Below are 23,227 nucleotides of genomic sequence, written 5' to 3' on the forward strand. Positions count from 1 at the left end.
TGTTCATTTACACAAATTTAAAATTGATTGTTACTTACTTGAGCTATGATAAAATGTGTTTCTGAAGGGTTGACTATGGTATTCCACTGTGAAACTATAGCCTTCCTCAACTGCTAATTTGAGTCTTAATGCTGAGGAATGTATTTTAACTCCATCCATAAAGGAGGGACACAGACAAATGAGGGAGGGTAGTAGTAAGTAGGAAACTGCAGACCAATTAGTTTAACGTGTCATTAGGAAATTGTTCAGATCCATTTTAAGAAATAATAACAGGGCATTTGGAAAGTCAAGATATGATTAATCAGAGCCAGCATAATTCTATGATGATAAATTATGTTTAACTAATTTGCTAAGCGTTCTTTGAAGATGTAATAACAATATGGATAATGGGGATTCTGCAGTTTAGTACATCTGGACTTCCAGGAGGCATTTGCTAAGGTGCTACACAAAAAAAGTTTTAATACGCAAGGAGAGATCACAGGAGATAATGGGAACTGCAGATGCTGAAGAATCCGAGATAATAAAAGTGTGGAGCTAGATGAACACAGCAGGCCAAGCAGCATCTTAGGAGCACAAAAGCTGACGTTTTGGGCCTTTTCTGCTGAAGGGTCTAGGCCCGAAATGTCAGCTTTTGTGCTCCTAAGATGCTGCTTGGCCTGCAGGGTTCATCCAGCTCCACACTTTGTTATCAAGGTAAGATCACATGATGGTTGGAGTAATTTATTAGCTTGGGTAGAGGATTGGCTAATCAACAGAAAGTAGTGAGTTGTAACAAATGAGTCTGTTTCTTCTTGGCAAGCACCTTTTATTGGGGTACCACATGGTTTGCTCCTCAGTCCCAACTATTTTCAATCTATATTAATGACTTGAATGCAGGGATTGAAAGAATTCTAACAAAATTTGCAGATGAAATTAATATAAGTTAGAAAGTAAATTGCAATGAAGAAATAAGAACTTTACAAATGGGTATGGAAAGAATCATGGGATCACAGAATCTCTACAGTGTGGAAATTAGCCACTGAGCTTGCATCAACCCTTCAAAATGCATCCCACCCAGACATGGCCTCCTACCCTATCCCCATAACCCCACATTTGCCATGGCTAATCCACCTAGCCTCTGTGTCCCTGGACACTATGGACAAATTGTTATGGCCAATCCACCTAATCTGCGCATCTTTGGAATTAGTGAGAAAACTGCAACATCTGGACAAAATCCATGCAAACAAAGGGAGGACGTGAAAACTCCACACAGTCACCTGAGGCTATAATTGAACCTGGATCCCTGGGACTGTGAGCAAACAGTGATAAGTTAGGTGAATGAGCCAAATTTGGCAGATGAAGTTTAACATGGATGAGCGTAATGTTATCCACTTTAGTCAGAGGAACATAAAGGCAACTTGTTGTCTAAATGGAGAAACTTCACAGTACTTCTGTGCAGACAGATCTCAGTGCACTTGTGCAGGTATCACAGAAAGCCAGTATGCAGGTATATCAGGTAATAATGAAAGCAAATGGAATGTGGGCATTTACTGTTAAAGGAATAGAGTATAAATGTAGGGAAGTATTCTTGCAGCTGTACAAGGCATTAGTGAGTCTGCACCAGGAATATTGTGTACTATTTTGGTCCCCTTACTTGAGGACAGATGTAGATTTATTTGAGGCAGTTCACAGACAGTTCACTAGATTTATTCCAGAGATGAGGGGTTTGTCTTATGCAGTGAGACTGAGCAGTTTAGTCTTATACTTTCTGGAGTTTAGAAAAATGAGGGGCAATCTAATTGAAGTATGTAAAATGCTAAAGGGGATTGACAAAGTAGATGCAGCGAAGATGTTTCCTCATATGGGTCAATCTAGAACAATCCTTATTTTAGGATAAGGAGTAACAGATTTAACAGGGTCTTCAGTCTGTAGTATTCAATACCCAGTGGATGTTGGGACACTGAGTAAATTTGAAGAGGGCATACACAGATTTTTAATGAGTAAGGGGTGGATGGGTTATGGGAACTGGGCAGGAAAGTGCAGTTGAAGCAGAGATAAGATCAGCCATAATCATATGAATGGCAGAGCACGCTTGAGGGCCTGAATTACTTCACTCTATTCTTAGTTCTTATGTAATCAAAGGAGTTGAACTGCAGCTTGTTTTCTGCTACAGCATTGCCATGGGACTGAGCCTTATGTCAGTATTTAAATTTTTAGCCCTTTACACAACAGGAATGTCAATTCATTTTATGTCCTGCTTGCTGAAACACTGGCTGTGAGTGGTCATTCAGAAGCTGACAGTGACCAAAAAGTGAGAGGGTATATATAAACAAGACCCAGTCTTCAAAATGATCTCTTGTGACACCCACAGTAGTTATCCTGTACTTTCCATTCATATCCATCCAACATATGGATAGAAATGAAGCCTTGATTCTTTCAATAAAATGAGAGGAATAAAGTTAATGATTATAAAAGCAACAAAGACCAAACCATGTTCCTATGTTGCAATGGGGCAGAGCAGAAAGACAAGTCAAGTCAAAGATGCAAATGTTTTGTGCACGCCATGGGCAGAATTTTGCGTCAGCAACATAGGTCATAGTTTCAGAATCAGAAATGGGGGCCTTCAGTGTTTGGGGACAAGTGGCCAGCCAAATGAGTTCACAAGACAGCCAGCTAATTCACAAGAAACAGCACAGAAACGGAGCTATCTTAACTGCAGGGGATAGGAGACAGGTGCTCGCAACTTTGCTGAATGACCGTCAGACCTGCCCTCATTACCTCAAAAGTTTACTTTGCACTGTTGCGGACGAACTTTCTGCCACTGACCAGCAGCTTTCACCTGCAAGACACAGATCGCTTGGTTTCAAGACACAGACTGCTCACCACCCTGGCCCAAAACTTAAATCTCCTGTGTCTGCAGCACTCAGTCCAGTGCAGTGTAGTAAGATGCTGTTAACATTAAAATGTCAGCAGGGCAAACAATAGGTGGCCCCATGATTCAGGGATAGCTCACAGCTGGTTTTTCTTAAGGTGGCATGGGAATGGAGGCAATTGCTGTTCTCAACAAAGGGCATGACAAGACCCTCCTGTCTGTCCAAGGATTAATTAACTCTGTGGGTTAGTTTAATTAAACCAGTAAAACACAGTGCAACTTCTGAGACAGACATTACGGTAAACCAACTAATTCCTGTGGTGTGTAAAAGTTTGGCCTAGAGTTCCAGCAACATGCCTCTGAAACACAGCCTCGCATGAGATTGTACATTGCCTCTGCCTTGGTTTCAACTCCAGCAAACTGCATTAAATTCACACAAATTATACACAATTTCAACTGATTGGATATACGCACATGCCAAGTCATTACAATATAGAACACTAGAATACAATTCTGTTTCCAATACTGAACAAATAAACTGTTTGCACGCTTTATGTAAATATAACAAGGTCCACAACCAAAGCCTGCCTCTTAATCTAGGAAAATTGATAAGTGCGAAATCCATATAGAGAATGCACAATGTGCAGAAAATCGCATCCACATTGTATGACAATGATTAAACCTATGTTTAAATGAGTATTAAATTGCTGAATCTTGGGTCAACATTTAAATCCATCATTTAAAATCTTAAGTCCAAAAAGTCTTTCTTGTGCTGTTGGTGTATGGATTCACTTAGTTAATTTCCACCATTCCTTTCAAATGCTGCAATAAGAATATTTCCATCACAATCGGTACCTTCAGGGGTAGTTTGTCTATAATATGCATTTCCTGAGAATCTGAAAGAAGGTTGATTCTTCTTCCAAAGATACCAGAACCCAATAGCACCCAAAACAATAATCACGGTTACCACCATTGCTATTACAATTTTAAGTACTGTTCCATTTCCAATTTTGTATCCTGTAAAAAGAAAAAAATACACTTACAGAAAATCCAATTAATGTACATTTTAACAAAAGGGCTGCATAGCAGTCATGGTTTTGGGAAAGATGATGGAAGTGGTTACTTTCCTGTTGATAAAGTTAGGGCAAAGAAAAAACTTTAAAATTTTAAATGAAGCAGAAGCTATACATCTCTCAAAATATTTTAAAAAGTACTGTATGTTTGTAGATATTTTAATAAACATGTTCAGACACATTATGATGTATCTGAGGCAGATGGAGCATGAATGTGGACCTTCTGGCCCAGAGGCAAGAACAGTAAACCTGTGATACAGAGCCCTCACACATTTGCATACATGCAATTATGGTGTGGAACATCCAAAACCTAAACAGTGGGGACAGCTGAATCCATAATAACTTTTAAGAGAAATGATGGTACATACTAATGTTTTAAAATGTACAGGAAATGGATAGTTTTTTTTCCAAAGAACATTCGTTATTGGTCAAATAGTCATCTACTGATCTGTAAAATTCAATACTTAGGGAGAAATCTAAATCAATTTCTACAAAACCTCATTTTTCTTCTTAGAAATTAATGATGATTTGATTATTATATACTCAAATTTAATTCTGTGCCAATTTTGCTGACACACAAACATATTGAAAAAGGTTAACTCAATAATAATTCAAGATGACAACCATCTATATTTTGATATCTTTAATGTAATTAAGCTTATCAGCACATTTCATGTGAAAATGATAAAATGTGCCACTGGGCCACGTAAGAAATATTAGGTCAGATGAACAAAAACATGGTGAAAGTCACCTCATTTGAAACAGCCTAAAGTTTAAGACTGACATTGTGTTTTTTCAAATTTCTCAAACATGTTGCAGCGTATAAATGCATGTTTCTCTTATTCACTGGTGATACTTTTTTAAAAATGATTGCTTTGGTGTTGTGACAGGTACCCTGTTAAATATAAGTTAAGATACAATGTTGCCATTGGAGCAAAAGTGAATAAATTTAGATTATTGTGGAATTTGAATGTATGAGCAAGAAGAACCTGTCAGCATGGGGATTCTGCTCTTTTGAAAATTTTGTCTCAAATGAATTCTGACGTTGAAAAATCAGTCAATATTACTATTATTTGAATAGTTTGTGAAACTTTCTTTCTTGTGTTTCTTTAAATAACTTGGAAAAATCGAAGAAGGTAATATGTTATACTTGAATTGTTATAGATACGCAAAGTGCAATGGATAGGCCAGCCATCTGCTTGAAAATTATTATTAGTGACTTCCTTTGGCAGTCATTATAGTGAACTGGAGGACAGCTGTTTTAAAATATTAGGTGTGTTATTCCTTGTAATTTAATACATTATCAGGGCTACTCGTTTGATATGAATGAGTGAGCCCAATTGATGCTGTAGTCATATTGTATTCTATGCCTTTTTTTATCTGAAAGAATAAAGCAGCATGCATGACTTTGTAACATTTACTCTAAATTTGAACTAGCAAAATTCTGGCATCAATTTTGGTGTCCTTTGGAAAGTGTAACAGTAGACTTGGATGATCAATGGGTATTGGTTTCCATGACAAAGGTTTCTAAAAGTTGACAGTTTTGTAAAGGTCTGGACCTATTTATCTAATTTAATACAAAATACATTTTATTTGTACTTTGCCCATAAAATACATTTTTAGGCAACTTACCTTGTAGTTTTGGGATGTAGGTACGTCCACTCAAATCTGAAATGTTGATATAAATAAGTCATACGGACATGCAGTAATTTTACTTAATATGTCTGAAGTAATACAATATCAAATATTAAGATATACCTGGCTGAATTTTCTAGTGGGCATTGGGAAACTGTTGTCAGACCCACTCAATCTGCAACCTTCTGGGAGACAGCTACATAAGGAAGGATGATAGGCAGGTTCTGAGGCTGAAAAGCCCAAACAAAGACGTTATAGACCAGCAGCCCCGCCTGCAGGTTAACACGAAGGCATCTCCAGGGTTGTGTACAAAGACACGATCAATAAAGAAGCCTGAAGACAGCAGGGTTAATTAGAGTGGAGTGAAAACCTGTCTGCAAGTATAGTGACACATGTGGTTACAGCCTTTTATCCCTGTGACCCCATCATTGGGCTATGGATTTTCCTAGTGCTATTGATGAGTTGGTCTCCTGATTATAGTCAACCTTGACTGAGTTGTATTTTTTGGGGGAATGTCACTTCAACAGCGGGGAAATACGAGCGCTGTTTGAAAATAGATCCTCAATGATCTAAAGTGACTGTCTACCTCTTTCGAGTTGGCAGCTATTGTTCTTCCAAGTCTGTCTCTGGAAAATCCCCAGAGAGGCACAAATGTATTGGAGACATCACAATGCAGTTTACTCTAGATTCCTGGCCCTCTGACAGCCAGTAGAAAATTCAGCCCTTTAATACCATCGATGAGGAAAATAGGAATATTGTTACACTGAATATTGAAAAAAAATTACATTTCACACCCATGGTGCATGGGATGACAATTAGACATAATTGAAAATTGTATGCATCATCATACTGCATGCAGTCATAAATTCATGTTGATAGCACAACAAGCCAACACAGGTAACTCAGATCATGGCAAGAGGTATTCTTACTGCCATCTAGTTTTGTAATACAGTTCTGCAATCATTAAACTATGTGACAACAAACATACATGATGAATCTTCATTTCATGACTAAAACAAGGGCAGAAATTGAGTGCATTGGCATCTGTGAGACAGGAATTATGACTGGAACAGATTCTGTCCTGTTATGGTTCTGAAGAAAAGTTTTGATAGGGCCCTTCTATTTTACATCTTCCATTCTGATGTTACATTTTGGAATGGGACGAGTGGGATAGTGTGCTAACCCAGACATCTGTTAGTACTGTCTGCTGTACAAATGCAGTAGGTATATCTTCACAAAACAATCGACCAAACGTATGGATTCGAAGAGCTAAGTGACGACAGATTGGACACTGAAAGATCAGTGACCAAGAAGTTTTGCAGATATTTGTCCAACTTCAGATTACCCAAATACCCAACTCTCCTTGGCCAACACAACAGTAAAGCATTGCTCAGAAGTTCCAACAGGTCCATAGGACATGCACTTCATTGATACAATTAAAGGTATGTCACCTAACCCTGATCTTCAGATTCCGAGATAGTGCGAACTACTGATGCTGGAGAATCTGAGATAACAAGGTGTGGAGCTGGATGAACACAGCAGGCCAAGCAGCATCACAGGAGCAGGAAGGCTGATGTTTCTGATCTGGACCCTTCTTCACAAATGGGGGAGGGGAAGGGGATTCTGAAATAAATAGAGAGAGAGAGGGGGAGGCGGATGGAAGATGGATAAAGGAGCAGATGGGTGGAGAGGAGACAGACAGGTCAAAGAGGCGGGGATGGAGCCAGTAAAGGTGAGTGTACATGGGGAGTTAGGGAGGAGATAGGTCAGTCCAGGGAGGATGGACGGATCAAGGAGATGGGATGAGGTTAGTAGGTAGGAGATGGGGGTGGGGCTTGAGGTGGGAGCAGGGGATAGGTGGGAGGAAGGACAGGTTAGGGAGGCAGGGACGAGCTGGGCTGGTTTTGGGATGCGGTCATGGGATGGGAGATTTTGAAGCTTGAGAAATCCACATTGATACCATTGGGCTGCAGGGTTCCCAAGCAAAATATGAGGTGCTGTTCCTGCAACCTTTGTGTGGCATCGCTGTGGCACTGAAGGAGACCCAGAGTGGACAAGTTGTCCAAGGAGTGGGAGGGGGAGATGAAGTGGTTCGCGACTGGGAGGTGCAGTCAGCTGTCGTGAACTGAGCGTAGGTCTCCAACCCGCTGTTTGGTTTCCCCGATGTAGAGGAAGCCACATTGGGAACAGCAGATACAGTATACCACATTAGCAGATGTGCAGGTGAACATCTGTTTGATATGGAAGGTTTTCTTGGGGCCTGGGGTGGGGGTGAGGTGGGAAGTGTAGGGGCAGGGTAGCACTTCCTGTAGGTTGCAGGCTAAAGTGTCAGGGGTGGTGGGGAGTGTGGAGTGGACAAGGGAGTCACAGAGAGAGTGGTCCCTCCGGAAGGCAGATAAGGGTGGGGAGGGAAAAATGTCTTTGGTAATGGGGTCAGATTGCATATAGAACATAGAACATTACAGCACAGTACAGACCCTTCAGCCCTCGATGTTGTGCCGACCTGTCATACCGATCTCAAGCCCATCTAACCTACACAATTCCATGTACGTCCATATGCTTATCCAATGACGACTTAAATGTGCCTAAAGTTGGCAAATCTACTACCGTTGCAGGCAAAGCGTTCCATTCCTTTACTACTCTCTGAGTAAAGAAACTACCTGATTTCTGTCCTATATCTTTCGCCCTCAATTTAAAGCTATGCCCCCTCGTGCTCGCCATCACCATCCCAAGAAAAAGGCTCTCCCTATCCACCCTATCTAACCCTCTGATTATTTTATATGTTTCAATTAAGTCACCTCTCAACCTTCTTCTCTCTAATGAAAACAGCCTCAAGTCCCTCAGCCTTTCCTCGTAAGACCTTCCCTCCATACCAGGCAACTTCTAGTAAATCTATTCTGCACCCTTTCCAAAGCTTCCACATCCTTCTTATAATGCGGTGACCAGAACCGTACACAATACTCCAAGTGCGGCCGCACCAGAGTTTTGTACAGCTTCACCATAACCTCTTGGTTCCGGAACTCGATCCCTCTATTAATAAAAGCTAAAACACTGTATGCCTTCTTAACAGCCCTGTCAACCTGGGTGGCAACTTTCAAGGATCTGTGTACATGGACACCGAGAGCTCTCTGCTCATCTACACTACTAAGAATCTTACCATGAGCCCTGTACTTTGCCTTCCGGCTACTCCTACCAAAGTGCATCACCTCACACTTGTCTGCATTAAACTCCATTTGCCACCTCTCAGCCCAGCTCTGCAGCTTATCTATGTCTCTCTGCAACCTAGAGCATCCTTCGTCACTATCCACAACTCCACTGACCTTAGTGTCATCTGCAAATTTACTAACCCATCCTTCTACGCCCACATCCAGGTCATTTATAAAAATGACAAACAGCAGTGGACCCAACACCGACCCTTGCGGTACACCACTAGTAACTGGTCTCCAGGATGAACATTTCCCATCAACCACCACCCTCTGTCTTCTTTCAGCAAGCCAATTTCTGATCCAAACTGCTATATCTCCCACAATTCCATTCCTCCGCATTTTGTACAATAGCCTATTGTGGGGAACCTTATCGAACACCTTGCTGAAATCCATATACACCACATCAACCGGTTTACTCTCATCTACCTGTTTGGTCACCTTCTCAAAGAACTCAAGAAGATTTGTGAGGCATGACCTTCCCTTCACAAAACCGTGCTGACTATCCCTAATCAATTTATTCTTTTCTAGATGACTATAAATCCTATCCCTTATAACCTTTTCCAACACTTTACCAACAACTGAGGTAAGGCTCACTGGTCTATAATTACCAGGGTTGTCTCTACTCCCCTTCTTGAACAGGGGAACCACATTTGCTATCCTCCAGTCATCTGGCACTATTCCTGTAGACAATGATGAGTTAAAGATCAATGCCAAAGGCTCGGCAATCTCCTCCCTGGTTTCCCAGAGGATCCGAGGATAAATCCCATCCAGCCCAGGGGACTTATCTATCTTCACCCTCTGAAGGATTTCTAATACCTCTTCCTTGTGAGCCTCAATCCCACCTAATCTACTAGCCTGTATCTCAGTATTCTCCTCGACAAGATTGTCATTTTCTAGAGTGAATACTGTTGAAAAATATTCATTTAGCGCTTCCCCTATCTCATCTGACTCCACACACAAATTACCACTACTATCCTTGATTGGGCCTAATCTTACTTTCGTCATTCTTTTATTCCTTAAATACCTATAGAAAGCCTTAGTGTTTACCCTGATCCTAGCCGCCAACAACTTCTCCTGTCTCCTCCTGGCTCTTCTGAGCTCTCTCTTTAGGTCTTTCCTGGCTACCTCGTAGCCCTCAAGTGCCCTAACTGAGCCTTCACATCTCATCCTAACATAAGCCTTCTTCTTCCTCTTGACCAGAGATTCCACCTCCTTTGTAAACCACGGCTGCCGCACTCTCCAGCTTCCTCCCTGCCTGACAGGTACATACTTATGTAGGACACACAGGGGCTTTTCCTTGGATAAGCTCCACATTTCTAATGTGCCCATCCCCTGCAGTTTCCTTCCCCATCCTATGCTCCCTAAACCTTGCCTAATTTCATTGTAATTGCCTTTCCCCCAGCTATAACTCTTGCCCAGTGGTATACACCTATCCCTTTCCATCACTAAAGTAAACATAACAGAATTGTGATCGCTATCACCAAAGTGCTCACCTACGTCCAAATCTAACACCTGGCCAGGCTCATTACCCAGTACCAAATCTAATGTGGCTTTGCCCCTTGTTGGCCTATCTACATACTGTGTCAGGAAGCCCTCCTGTACACACTGGACAAAAACAGACCCATCTACAGTACTCGAACTATCGTGTTCCCAGTTAATATTTGGAAAGTTGAAGTCCCCCATGACAACTACCCTGTCTCTCTCACTCCTATCGAGAATCATCTTTGCTATCCTTTCCTCTACATCTCTGGAACTATTCAGAGGCCTATAGAAAACTCCCAACAGGGTGACCTCTCCTTTCCTGTTTCTAACCTCAGCCCACACTACCTCAGTTGACGAGTCCCCAAACATCCTTTCTGCAACTGTAATACTGTCCTTGACCAACAATGTCACACCTCTGCCCCTTTTACCATCTTCTCTGTTCTTACTTAAACATCTAAATCCCGGAACCTGCAACAACCATTCCTGTCTCTGCTCTATCCATGTCTCCGAAATGGCCACAACATCGAAGTCCCAGGTACTAACCCTTGCTGCAAGTTCACCCACCTTATTCCGGACGCTCCTGGCATTGAAGTAGATACACTTCAAACCAACTTCTTGCTTGCCGGTGCCATCTTGCTTCCCTGAAACTTTATTTCGGACCACCCTACTTTCAACCTTTTCTATAGTTGAACTACAATTTTGGTTCCCATCTCCCTGCTGAATTAGTTTAAACCCACCCGAATAGCCTTAGCAAATTTCCCCCCCAGGATATCGGTACCCCTCTGGTTCAGGTGAAGACCATCTTGCTTGTAGAGGTCCCACCTACCCCAGAAAGAGCCCCAATTATCCAAGAATCCAAAACCCTCCCTCCTGCACCATCCCTCTAGCCACGTGTTCAACTCCTCTCTCTCCCTAATCCTCGCCTCACTAGCACGTGGCACGGGCAACAAACCAGAGACAACAACTCTGTTCGTCCTAGCTCTCAGCTTCCATCCTAGCTCCCTGAATTTCTGCCTTGAATCCTCATCTCTTTTCCTACCTATGTCGTTGGTACCAATGTGGATCACGACTTGGGGCTGCTCCCCCTCCCCCTTAAGGATCCCAAAAACACGATCAGAGACATCACGCACCCTGGCACCTGGGAGGCAACACACCAACCGTGAGTCTCTCTCGTCCCCACAGAACCTCCTATCTGTCCCCCTAACTATGGAGTCCCCAATGACTACTGCTTTGCTCCTCTTCCCCCGTCCCTTCTGAGAAGCAGGGACAGACTCTGTGCCAGAGACCTGTGCCCCACTGCTTTCCCCTGGTAAGTCATCCCCACCAACAGTATCCAAAACGGTATACTTACTGTTGAGGGGAATGGCCACAGGGGATCCCTGCACTGCCTGCCAGTTCCCTTTCCGTCCCCTGACCGTAACCCATCTGCCTTTTTCCTGTACTTGAGGAGTGACTACCTCCCTGTAACTCCTCTCAATAACCCCCTCTGCCTCCCAAATGATCCGAAGTTCAGCCAGCTCCAGCTCCAGTTCCCTAACGCGGTTTTCAAGGAGCTGGAGTTGGGTGCACTTCCCGCAGATGTAGTCAGCAGGGACACTAGTGGTGACCCTTACCTCCCACATTCTGCAGGAGGAACATTCAACTGCCCTGACCTCCATTCCCATTATTCTAAATTCCCAAGACTTAAAAAATAAAGAATAAACAATAAACTTGTTACCTTACCAATCAGGCACACAGAACCTTTTTTTTTGGTTAGAGGAGGAGAATGGGTGGGAGACACTTAGCTGGGTAGTGTTTTGGGTAATGCAACCACACAAATATATTACCTCACTCACTCACCAGTCCCGTGTCGGCTCCTGCTGAGCGTACATCCGCCTATTCACGAGGTAAGCTTTTTCAAGATTCAAAAACAGTGACTCACCGGCTCCCCGACAGGCCCCTGCTCCAAGCTCCCGCTTGCGCTGCTGCTCAACCAGAAATGATGATGCAAGTGTCGAGGAATGATGCGTTGCATCCGGAGGTTGGTGGGGTGGTACGTGAACACAAGGGGGATTCTGTTTTGGTTGTTATTGCAGGGAGGTGATGTGAGGGATGAGTTGAGTGAAATGTGAGAGACATGGTCGAGGGCATTTTCGACCACTTGGAGGGGAAGTTATGGTTTGAGAAATGAGGACATCTAGGGTGTCCGGGACTGGAATGCCCCATCTTGGGAGCAGATGCGGTGGAGGCGAAGGAATTGGGAATAGTGGATGGCATTTTTACAGGAAGGTGGGTGAGAAGAGGTGCATTCTAGGTAGCTGTGGGAGTCGGTGGGTTTGAAATGGAAATCCGTTTCCAGGTGGTTGCTAGAGATGGAAACAGAGAGGTCCAGGAAGAGGAGAGAGGTATTAGAGATGGTCCAGGTGAACTTAAGCTTGGGGTGGAAGGTGTTAGTGAAGCAGATGAACTGTTCAAACTCCTCATGGGAGCACGAGGCGGCGCCGATACAGTCATTAATGTAACAGAGGAAGAGGTGGGGTTACAGCCAGTGTAGTTTTAGAAGAGGGATTGTTCCACGTACCCTACAAAGAGGCAGGCATAGCTTCGGCCCATGCAGGTACCCATGGCCACTCACTTTGTCTGTAGGAAGTGGGAGGAATTGAAGAAAGAGAAGTTGTCGAGGGTGAGGACGAGTTCAGCTAAGCGGATGAGGGTGTCAGTGGATGGGGACTAGTCGGGCCTGTGGGACAGGAAGAAGCAGACGGCCTTTAGGCCTTCTGCATGGGGAATGCAGGTGTATAGGGACTAGATGTCCACGGTAAAGATGAGGTGTTGGGGATCAGGGAATCGGAAGTTTTGTCGGAGGTGGAGAGTGTGGGTGGTGTCATGGACGTAGGTGGGGAGTTCCTGGACCCGGGGGAGAAAATGGAGTCGAGATAAGTGGAGATGAGTTCGGTGAGGCAGGAGCAGGCGGAGGCAATGGATCGACCAGGGAAGGCAGGTTTGTGGATTTTGGGAAGGAGATAGAAGCAGGCGGTGCGGGGTTGGGGAACAATGAGGTTGGAGGCTATGGGTGGGAGTCACCTGAAGTGATGAAGTTGTGGATGGTCTGGGAGATGATGGTGGTCGGGGGTGGGGTCATGATCAAGGGGGTGGTAGGGGAAGGTGTCAGGGAACTGGCGCCTGGTGTCAGTGATGCAGAGGTCAGTGCACCATACTACAACTGCGCCTCCCTTGTCCGCAGGTTTTAAGGTGAGGTTGGGTTGGAGCGGAGGGAACGGAGGGCTGCATGTTCTGCCGGGGAGGGGTTCGAGTGGGTGAGAGGGGTGGAGAAGTTGAGGCGATAGATGTCTCGATGGTAGTTGGAGATGAAGAGGTCGAGCGAGGGTAGGAGGCCTTGGGGTGGTATCTAGGAGGAGGGTGTGCATTCGAGGGGGGAGGAGGGGTCAGTCAACAGAGGGTTAGGCTCATGGTTATAGAAGTAAGCGTGGAGGCGGAGGTGGTGGATAAACCTTTCAGTGTCCAAGTGTGAGCAATATTCATTGATGTTAGGTAGGGGGCAGGGGATAAAGGTGAGCCCTTTACTGAGGACTGACCATTCGTCCTCAGTAGCGGGGAGGGGGGGGGTGGTCTGGGGGGGATGGTGATGACCCGACAGGGCTAGGTGCTACTTTCTCCTCTGGACCAGCTGGCCGTGGATGTAGTGGGCGGAGCGATATCAGTGTCAGCAGTGGGCAGAACGATGATGCCACCCGAAGGTTGCAGGAACAGCAACTCATATTCTGCTTGGGAACTCTGCAGCCCAATGGTATCAATGTGGACTTCACAAGCTTTGAAATCTCTCCATCCTGACCTCATTCCAAAACCAGCCCAGCTTGTCCCCGCCTCCCTAACCTGTCCGTCCTTTCTCCAACCTATCCACTCCTCCCACCTCCATCCCCACCTCCACCTCCTACCTACCAGCCTCACCCCTGCCTCCTTGACCTGTCCGTCTTCCTCAGACTGACCAACCCCCACCCTAACTCCCCACCTACACTCACCTTTACTGGCTCCATCCTCACCGCCTTGACCTGCCTGTCTCCTCTCCACCAATCTGCTACTTTATCCATCTTCCATCCACCTCCCTCTCTCTCTATTTATTTCAGAATCCCCTTCCCCTCCCCCATTTCTGAAGAAGGGTCCAGACCCGAAACATCAGATTTCCTGCTCCTCTGATGCTACTTGGTTGTGTTCATCCAGCTCTACAACTTCAGGCTCCTAACCTTGGACATGTCAAAGTGTGAATAAACAGGTCAGCAGAAATCCTGAACTGCCATATCTCCAGCAGTACAGAACTAGCAGATACAATTCATACTAACAAATGAATTACGAACAGGGTATGCCACTTGGCCCCGTTCTATTGGATCGTGGTTGACTACTCTGTATTCCTGCCAACCCTGATAACCTTTCACCACATGATCATCAGGAATCCATTGACCACTACCTTAAAAATATTCAAATGCCCTTTTCCCACCATCATTTGAGAAAAATTTTTGGAGGGCTGTAAATGAAAGGTGTGTTAAGACAGTTGGTGGTGGCCAGGCTCCACCTTGAATGAATTATATTTTAAAACTGTTTCTGTGCTGTATAACTCTACGACTCTATCAAATCTTACCCAGTAGCATTATTTATCTGGGTGAAGCATCAACCGTATCAGGTCAAACTGGAGACCTTGGGCCTTCTTTTCATTTCTTCATGGGTGACAGCATCACTGGCTACGCTAGCAGTTGTGGCCTAATTCCCCAAAGGGCGGTTAATAGTGAGCCACATTGCTATGGATCTGGAGTGATATGTAGGCCAGACCGGGTAAAGACAGCAAATTTACTTCCCTAAAGTGAACCAGATGGGTTTTTAAACAACAATGGACTCTAACCCACACTTTTATTTGTAACTGAATTCAAATCTTATCATCTCACCCCAAGGTGAGATGTGAACCCAGAATATTGAGCAGGGGTTCTGGATTACTAGTCCAGTGATGTTACCACTATGCCATCACCTGAATGTTAATTTCAGTTGTGAGCACTGCATGATTTTTTTTTAACTGTAACAGTATCGTGGACATTGTACCTCCAACTTACAATGGTTGTGTGCTTGCTGCCTACCCATTGGAAGCTTTCAAAGTGATTAGTGCTTGTAAAACCGGCCTCAGTTTAAAAGACCTCACGTAAGATGGAGGAAGCAATGGTCTAGTACAGCTTTAGAGGATTACAGGCTTGCTCGGAAGGAGCTCAAAAGTGGACTGAGGAGGGCCAGGAGGGGAGCTTGGGAACTTGCGCGTGGAGTCTGAGCAGATAGGGGAAGATCTAAATGAGTTTTTTGCTTCGGTTTTCACGAAGGAAAGGGACCTTGTTATGAATGAGAACTTTGAGGAGTAGGAAAACAGGCTTGAACAGATCAAGATTGAGGAAGTTGATGTGCTGGAAATTTTGGCAAACATTAAGATTGATAAGTCCCCAGGGCCAGACCAGATTTATCCTAGGTTGTTCCGGGAAGCGAGAAAGGAGGTTGCTGAGTCGCTGGTGAAGATCTTTGCTTCCTCACTCTCCACGGGAGTCGTACCGGAAGATTGGAGGGAGGCAAATGTTGTTCCTCTTTTCAAGAAAGGGAGTAGGGAAATCCTTGCAAATTATAGACCAGTCAGTCTTATGTCTGTGGTCAGCAAGGTTTTGGAAAGAATTCTGAGGGATAGGATTTATGACTATTTGGAAAAGCATAGAGTGATTAAAGGAAGTCAGCATGAATTTGTGAGGGGCAGGTCATGCCTTACAAATCTTATTGAGTTTTTTGAGGAAGTCACGAGACAGGTTGACGAGGGTTGAGCAGTGGATGTGGTGTACATGGACTTCAGCAAGGCATTTGATAAGGTTCCCCACAGCAGGCTCATTCATAAAGCCAGGAGGTATGGGATACAGGGAGATTTGGCTGTCTGGATTCAGAACTGGTTGGCTGGCAGGAGGCAGAGAGTGGTTGTAGATGGTAAGTATTCTGCCTGTAGGTCAGTGCTGAGTGGTGTCCTGCAGGGCTCTGTTCTTGGGCCTCTGCTCTTTGTAGATTTTATAAATGACTTGGATGAGGAGGTTGAGGGGTGGGTTAGTATGTTTGCTGATGACACAAAGGTTGGAGGCGCCATTGATAGTATCGAGGGCTATTGCAGGCTTCAGTGAGAAAGCAGAATGCAGAGCTGGGCTGAGAAATGGCAGATGGAGTTCAACATGGATAAATGCAAAGTGATGCATTTTGGAAGGTCGAACCTAAATGCTGAATATAGGATTAAAGGCAGGATTCTCAGCAGTGTGGAGGAACAGCAGGATCTTGGTGTTCAAGTGCATAGCTCCCTCAAAGTTGCCACCCAAGTGGATAAGGTTGTTAAGGAAGCATATGGTGTTTTGGCTTTCATTAACAGGGGGATCGAGATTAAGAGTCGCAATATATTTCTGCAGCTCTACAAAACCCTGGTGAGACTACACTTGGAATATAGTCTCCAGTTCTGGTTGCCCTATTATAGGAAAGATGTAGAGGCTTTGGAGAGGGTGCAAAGGAGGTTTACCAGGATGCTGCCTGGACTGAAGAGCTTGTCTTATGAGGAGAGGTTGACTGAGCTCAGACTTTTCTCTCTGGAGAGAGGGAGGAAGAGAGGTGACCTGAACGAGGTGTACAAGGTAATGAGAGGCATGGATAGAGTCAATAGCCAGAGATTTTTCCCCAGGGCAGGATTGACTGCCACAAGGAGTCATAGTTTTAAGGTGTTGGGAGGAAGGTAGAGAGGAGACGTCAGAGGGAGGTTCTTCACCCAGAGAGTTGTGAGCGCATGGAATACTTTGTCAGTGGTAGTCGTGGAAGTAGAGTCATTCGTGACATTTAAGCGACTGTTGGAAATGCACATGGACAGCAGTGAATGGAGGGGAATGTAGGTTAGGTTATTCTATTTTTGGACTAGGATTATTCCACGGCACAACATCGTGGGCCGAAGGGCCTGTACTGTGCTGCACTTTTCTATGTTCTATGTTCTATTTTGTTCTTACTAAATCAAATGGTTTAGATGCTACACAGGTCATTATTTTATGTTTCACACATTTTTCTCTCACTCGTTTTCCCACTAATTTTCTTCTCTTGCATGCGTGCTGCCATATGATTACACAGGTTATGGTCTCGTAGAGTCAGAGTCACAAAGCACAGAAATAGACCCTTCAGTCTAACCAGTCCAGGCTGAACACAATCCCAAACTAAACTAAACTAAACCTGTCTGTTCTTGGTCCCTATCCTTCAAAACCTTTCCTATTCATGTCTCCATCCAAATGTCTTCCAAACATTCTAATTGTACTCACATCCATCACTTCATCACCCTCTTTGTAAAAAGATTTGCATCTTATGTCTTTTTTAAATCTCTCTCTTCTCACTTTAAAAATGTGTCCCCTCGTCTTGAAATTCCCCATCCTCGGCAAAGACATCTACCATCAACTCTATCTCTACCTCTCATTATTTTATAAACATCTACCATGTCACCTCTCAACCTCCTATGCTCCAGTCAAATAAGTGCCAGCCTATCCAGCCTTTCCTTATAATCCAAACCTTCCATACCTGGCAACATCCTGGTAAATCTCTTCTGAACCCTCTCCAGCTTGATCATATCCTGCCGATAACTGGGCAACCAGAATTGGACACAGTATTCCAGAAGAGGCCTCACCAATGTCCTCTACAACATCAACATAATATCCCAACGCTTGTGCTCAGAGGACTGACCCGTGAAGACAAACATGCCAAATACCCTTTTAACCATAGAGTCTGAATGTGACGTAAACTTTCAGAATTATGTACCAGTACCCCTAGATCCCTCTGTTCTACAACACTACACAAAGGCCCTACCATTAATTGTATAAGCCCCACCTTTGTTTGTTGTACAAAAATGCAATACCTCACATTTATCCAGATTGAACTCCATCTGCCATTTTTCAGCCCATTGACCCATTTGATCAAGATCCCTTTGTAATCTTAAAAAGCCTTCTTCATTGTCTACAATGCCACCAATCTTGGTGACATCTGCAAACTTACTAACCATGCCTTCTATATTAATCATCTAAATCATTTATATAAATGACAAACAGAAGAGGACCCAGAACCAATCCCTGTGGAACACCGCTGGTCACAGGGATCCAGCCTGAAAACCAGAATTCCACTATTACTCTCTGTCTCCTGGGGTTAAGTCAATTATGTATCCAATTGGCAAGCTCACCCTGAATCCCATGTGACCTAACTCTACTAATTAGTCTACCACATGGAATCTTAAAATCCCACTAAACAATGTCAACTGCTCTGTCATCATCAATCTTTTTGGTAACTTTCTCAAAAATGTCAATCGAGTTTGAGAGACATGATTTTCCCACACAAAACCATGCTGACCATCCCTAATTAACTTTTCTTTCTCTAAATGTCCATAAATCCTATCTTTTATAATCACCCCCAACAATTGAAGTCAGACTCGCAGGTCTATAGTTCTCCGGTTTCTCCTTACAACCTTTCTTAAAACAAAGTACAACATTAGCCACCCTCCAGTCATCAGGCACCTCAGTCATAGTTACAGATGATGCAATTATTTCTGCAAGGGATCTTGTAACTTCCTCCCTTACTTCCCACAACATTCTGTGATACATTAGATCAGATCCCGGAGATTTATTCACCTCTTTATTCTCTAAGGCCTCCTGAACTTACTTTTCTGTAATGTGAACTGTTTTTAAAACATCAAAGTTTATTTCTCTGCATTCTATAGGCTCCATTTCTTTCTCTACAGTAAAAACTGATGCAAAATGTTCATTTAGTATCTCTCCCATCTCCTGCGGTTCAACATAAAGACAACCTCCCTGATCTTTAAGAGCCCCTACCCCCACTCTAGTTATGTTCTTCTCTTAGTATATTTGTAGAATTTCTTTGGATTACCCTTAACCTTATTTGTCAATACAATCTTATATTCCCTGTTTGCCTTTCTGATTTGTCTCTTCAGAATGCCCCGATAGTCTTCATATTGGCGAAGAGATTCAATTGAACCAAGTTGGCTGCATCTAATACAATTTTCACTTTTATTCTTGACTAGAGCCTCAATATCTTTATTCATCCATTGTTCCTTAATTTTACCAGCCGTACCCTCTACTCTAACAGGAACAAAATGCCGCTGAACTCTTATCATCAAACTCTTGAACACCTCCCACTTGTCAGACGTCCTTTTACCTGTGAACAGTCTATTCCAATCAACTTTTGAATGTTCTTGTCTCGTGCCATTAAAATTTGCCTAACTCCAATTAAAAATTTTAACATTTATGGAAGGCTTACCCTTTTCCATTATCAATTTGAAAATGCTAGAGTTATGATCGCTAGACCCAAAATGCTCCCCCGCTTTTACTTCAGTGACCTGCTCTGCCTTATTACCCAAAAGAAAGTCTAGTTTTGTTCCTTTTCTAATAGGAGCATCTACATATTGATGAAGAAAATTTTCTTCAGTACATTTGATAAATTCTTTAACACTATGGTAGTCCCAGTCAATGTCTGAGAAATTAAAATCCCCCATTATTATAACCTTATTAGCTTATATATATCTGCAATCTCCCTACATATTTGTTTCGCAATTTCTCTCTAACTATTGGGCAGCCTAGAGTACAATCCCATCGAAGTGATCTTTCCTTTCTTATTATAATTTTCACCCATATATTTTCACTGGACTATTTTTTAGAAATATCTTCCTATGATGCAACAGTAATGTATTCCTTAATCAAAAATGCCACACTCCTTTCCTTTCTTTCCTCCTCTTCTATCCTTCCTATCTATTTAAAACTGGGAACATTGAGCCGCCAGTCTTTTCCATCTCTCTGCAAAGTTTCTGCAATAGCTGTGATGTCCCAAACCCACATTCTCAAATATGACCCGAATTCCTCAGCCTTAGCTGTGAAAACCCTTGCATTGAAATAAATCTATTATTTAACCTCATAAATTCACGCTGTACTGCTTTAATCTTTTCACTAAAATGACATTCCTACCAATGTGTACCAATTTCTGGCTTCTCAATCTCACTTTTAACAATACGCTTGAAATGTTTAAGAATGTCCTTAATCCTAGCACCAGGTAAGCAATAAGCCATCGTAAATTTACATACACTGTCACAGAATCACATGTCCATGCTCCTAAAACAATAAAAGACTAAGGTTTTTGAGCAGATTTGTAGTTCAGGTTGTGAATGCTGTGGTTAGTTTGCTCACCGAGCTGGTCTGTTAGTCCGCTGATGTTTCATTACCCTGCTGGGTAACATCATCAGTGCAGCCTCCTATGAAGCTCCATTGTGTTTTCCCACCTGGTATTTAAACTCTGGGGTCTGGTGGATTTGATTATCTCATTTGGTGTATATATAGGGTTGAATTCTAAGTGTTTGTCGATTGACCTTCTTGGTGGAGAATGAGGCCTCTTCAAATTCCCGTGCTTCTCTCTGTTTAGCCTGTCCTAGGATGCTGGTGTTGTCCCAATCAAACGAATGATTTTCCTTATCTGTGTGAATGGAGATGAGTGAGTATTGGTCATGTCTTTTTGTTGCTAGTTGGTGTTCATGTGCTCTTGTGGCCAATTTTCTTCCTGTCTGTCCAATGTAATGTTTGTCACAGACCTTGCATGGGATTTTATACATTACGTTGGTTCTGTCCAGAGTGGGTAAGGGGACTTTGGTTTAAGTTAGCAGTTTGTGTAGGGCTGACATGGGTTTGTGTGCTCCTCTGATGCCCAATGGTTGCAGGAGTCTTGTGGTCATGTTCTTGATGTACGGTAGCATGATGAGTATGTTAGGGTGTGCAATATCTTCCTGTTGTTATGCATATGATCGGCATAGTTGGATCCAGTTATTCAGGTATCCGTTTTCCTTAAATACTTGGTGCAAGGACTTCTTCTTTTTGGCATAGTTCTGGGTTACTACAGTGTGTTGTCACTCGTCCAAATAGTGTTTTCATGCAAATTTGTTTGTGGGTGTTGGGCGGTTACTGTTGATATTCAGTACTTGGTCAGTGGGTGTTACCTTTCTTTGTACCTTAGTCAGGGATTCCCCATTGGTCCTGTGTTCTATCATGATGTCCAGGAATGGGAGCTATTTGTTCTTTTCCTCTTCCCTGTGAATTTGTTGTTTACTTGTTGTGTGTCTCCTTTAGTTTGGCCCGATTGATGATGACAAAAGCGTCGTCCAAGAAACGGATCCATGGTTGGGGTTGGATTTGTGGAAGAGCCATGCTTTTGAGTCTCTGCGTCACCAATTCTGCTATTCGTCTGGAGATAGGTGACCCCATGGGTGTTCCGTTGACCTGTCTGTAGATTTGGCCATTAAAGATAAAGTGGGTCGTGAGGCGTAGATCCAGTAGTTTCAGCATGTTGTCTGTGGAGATGGTGTCAATTGCATCTCGTTTTTCTATCAGTGTTGCTAGTGTTTCTCTTTCCAGTGGTATGTCAATCGATGTGAACCAATAATTGTATTAAACCTTGTGAAACACTGCTTAACATAAAAATTATTCCAAGTGTCTAATAATTGACTGGCCCGTCCATTTTCCTCATAGAGTTTATCCCCTTCAACTATTCCGAAAACTGAATATCTATTTGGTAGAGGAATATCCACCACTGACTTCAGAACTACCTTCTTATTTTTCCTGACAGTCACCCATCTATCTGACTGATCCTGCTGGGTAATAGCTTTTCTAAATCGACTAACCATCTCACTCCATACCTTATGTATGGCTTTAATCTCAGTAAGCCCAAGAAAAATGAATGTTTCAATAACACCTTATATATAAACTAAACCACCTTTCATTACCTACATAACATGGTAAAATAGAAAAGAAAATTTATATACATACACATATATATAAAACATATAAAAATTAAATAAAATCAACCACTTAGCTGATTAACTTAATAAAAACTATTCTTCTTCAACAAAATCCTCGAAGAAAAAATGATCTTCTCCAGAGCTGACTCTCCAGAAAGAGTGCACAACTCCTTAGTTAAAAAAAACTTTTTGGTTTTTTTTTAGAAAGAATGTTTAAAATATATAAACTTTTTAAATTTCTGAATTAAGAAGTAAAAAAACCTTAGCTGTTCACTGTAGACCCTTAAAAAAACCGTTTGAAGAAAAAGTCCGCTTGAAAAAAAAATCACAACTGTTTTCTTTGGCTTTTTTTGCATGTTAATAAAACAAAATGGGAAAAAAAACTATTATTAGTAAACTATCATGACTACAATAACTGTAAAACTGTTAAAAACTATACGAAATCTTTAATTAAGCCTGCAATCCCAGGAGCAGCAGCAAGCTCCATGCTGCTCCTTGTCCAAGATACAACATTCAGTGAGAGGTTAATATTTGTGTATGCGTCTCAACAAAGAATATGAAGGTTAGATTAACAGTGACAATCAAATTCAGTCTTCTTACAAGCCTCCGGCAGAATTCTCCAGCCAGAGCATTAAGGAATTTTGGCTGATTCCACAAACAGAACACCAAGGTTAGCACAGATGGGGACTGAACTGACACAGTTTCTCATTGGATATGACTCCACATCTGTGAAAACTCATTCATTTATTTTGCATGTCAGGATGCATCTGTTTAGTCTTAGTAACTTTCAGATTACGGTCATGATTATTTAGTTTAAATATCTCAAATGGATCCTTGGAGATTTTTTCTGCATACCTGTTTGACAGACAGCTCCAAGACCCTCACCACAATCAGCCATAAACCATGCACCATCTGAGGATCTCATTGCAGCACATAAGCCAACAGTAAAATTATTTGCTGCAGGCTCTTCTGTACCCCAATTTGAATAAGTCACTGGGGTTCCATCGAGCCATTTGACTGTATTATCTGAAATGTAATGGAATGAAGTTAACTATAAACAAGTACTTTCAAAGCAATATCCTAGCAAAACTGGCTGTACAAATGTAGCAGTTCAACACACAAA

The 23,227-nt window shown here is 42.8% G+C and overlaps 1 protein-coding gene across 1 annotated transcript in view; it reads right to left on the reverse strand.

Annotated features, from left to right (window-relative positions):
• Nucleotides 1–596: 596 nt before the first annotated feature.
• Nucleotides 597–23,227, reverse strand: part of pla2r1 (phospholipase A2 receptor 1) — a 130,963-nt gene continuing 108,332 nt past the window's right edge. Inside the window, exons 28-30 of the mRNA XM_059647308.1 lie at nucleotides 22,960–23,130; nucleotides 5,557–5,592; nucleotides 597–3,868 (exon numbers count right to left, since the gene is read on the reverse strand). Coding sequence (XP_059503291.1) covers nucleotides 3,648–3,868; nucleotides 5,557–5,592; nucleotides 22,960–23,130 — 428 coding nt within the window. The 3' untranslated portion in view covers nucleotides 597–3,647. The remainder of the gene's footprint in view (nucleotides 3,869–5,556; nucleotides 5,593–22,959; nucleotides 23,131–23,227) is intronic.

This window comes from Stegostoma tigrinum, chromosome 7, assembly GCF_030684315.1.
Source record: "Stegostoma tigrinum isolate sSteTig4 chromosome 7, sSteTig4.hap1, whole genome shotgun sequence".
NCBI classification, from domain to species: Eukaryota; Metazoa; Chordata; class Chondrichthyes; order Orectolobiformes; family Stegostomatidae; genus Stegostoma; species Stegostoma tigrinum.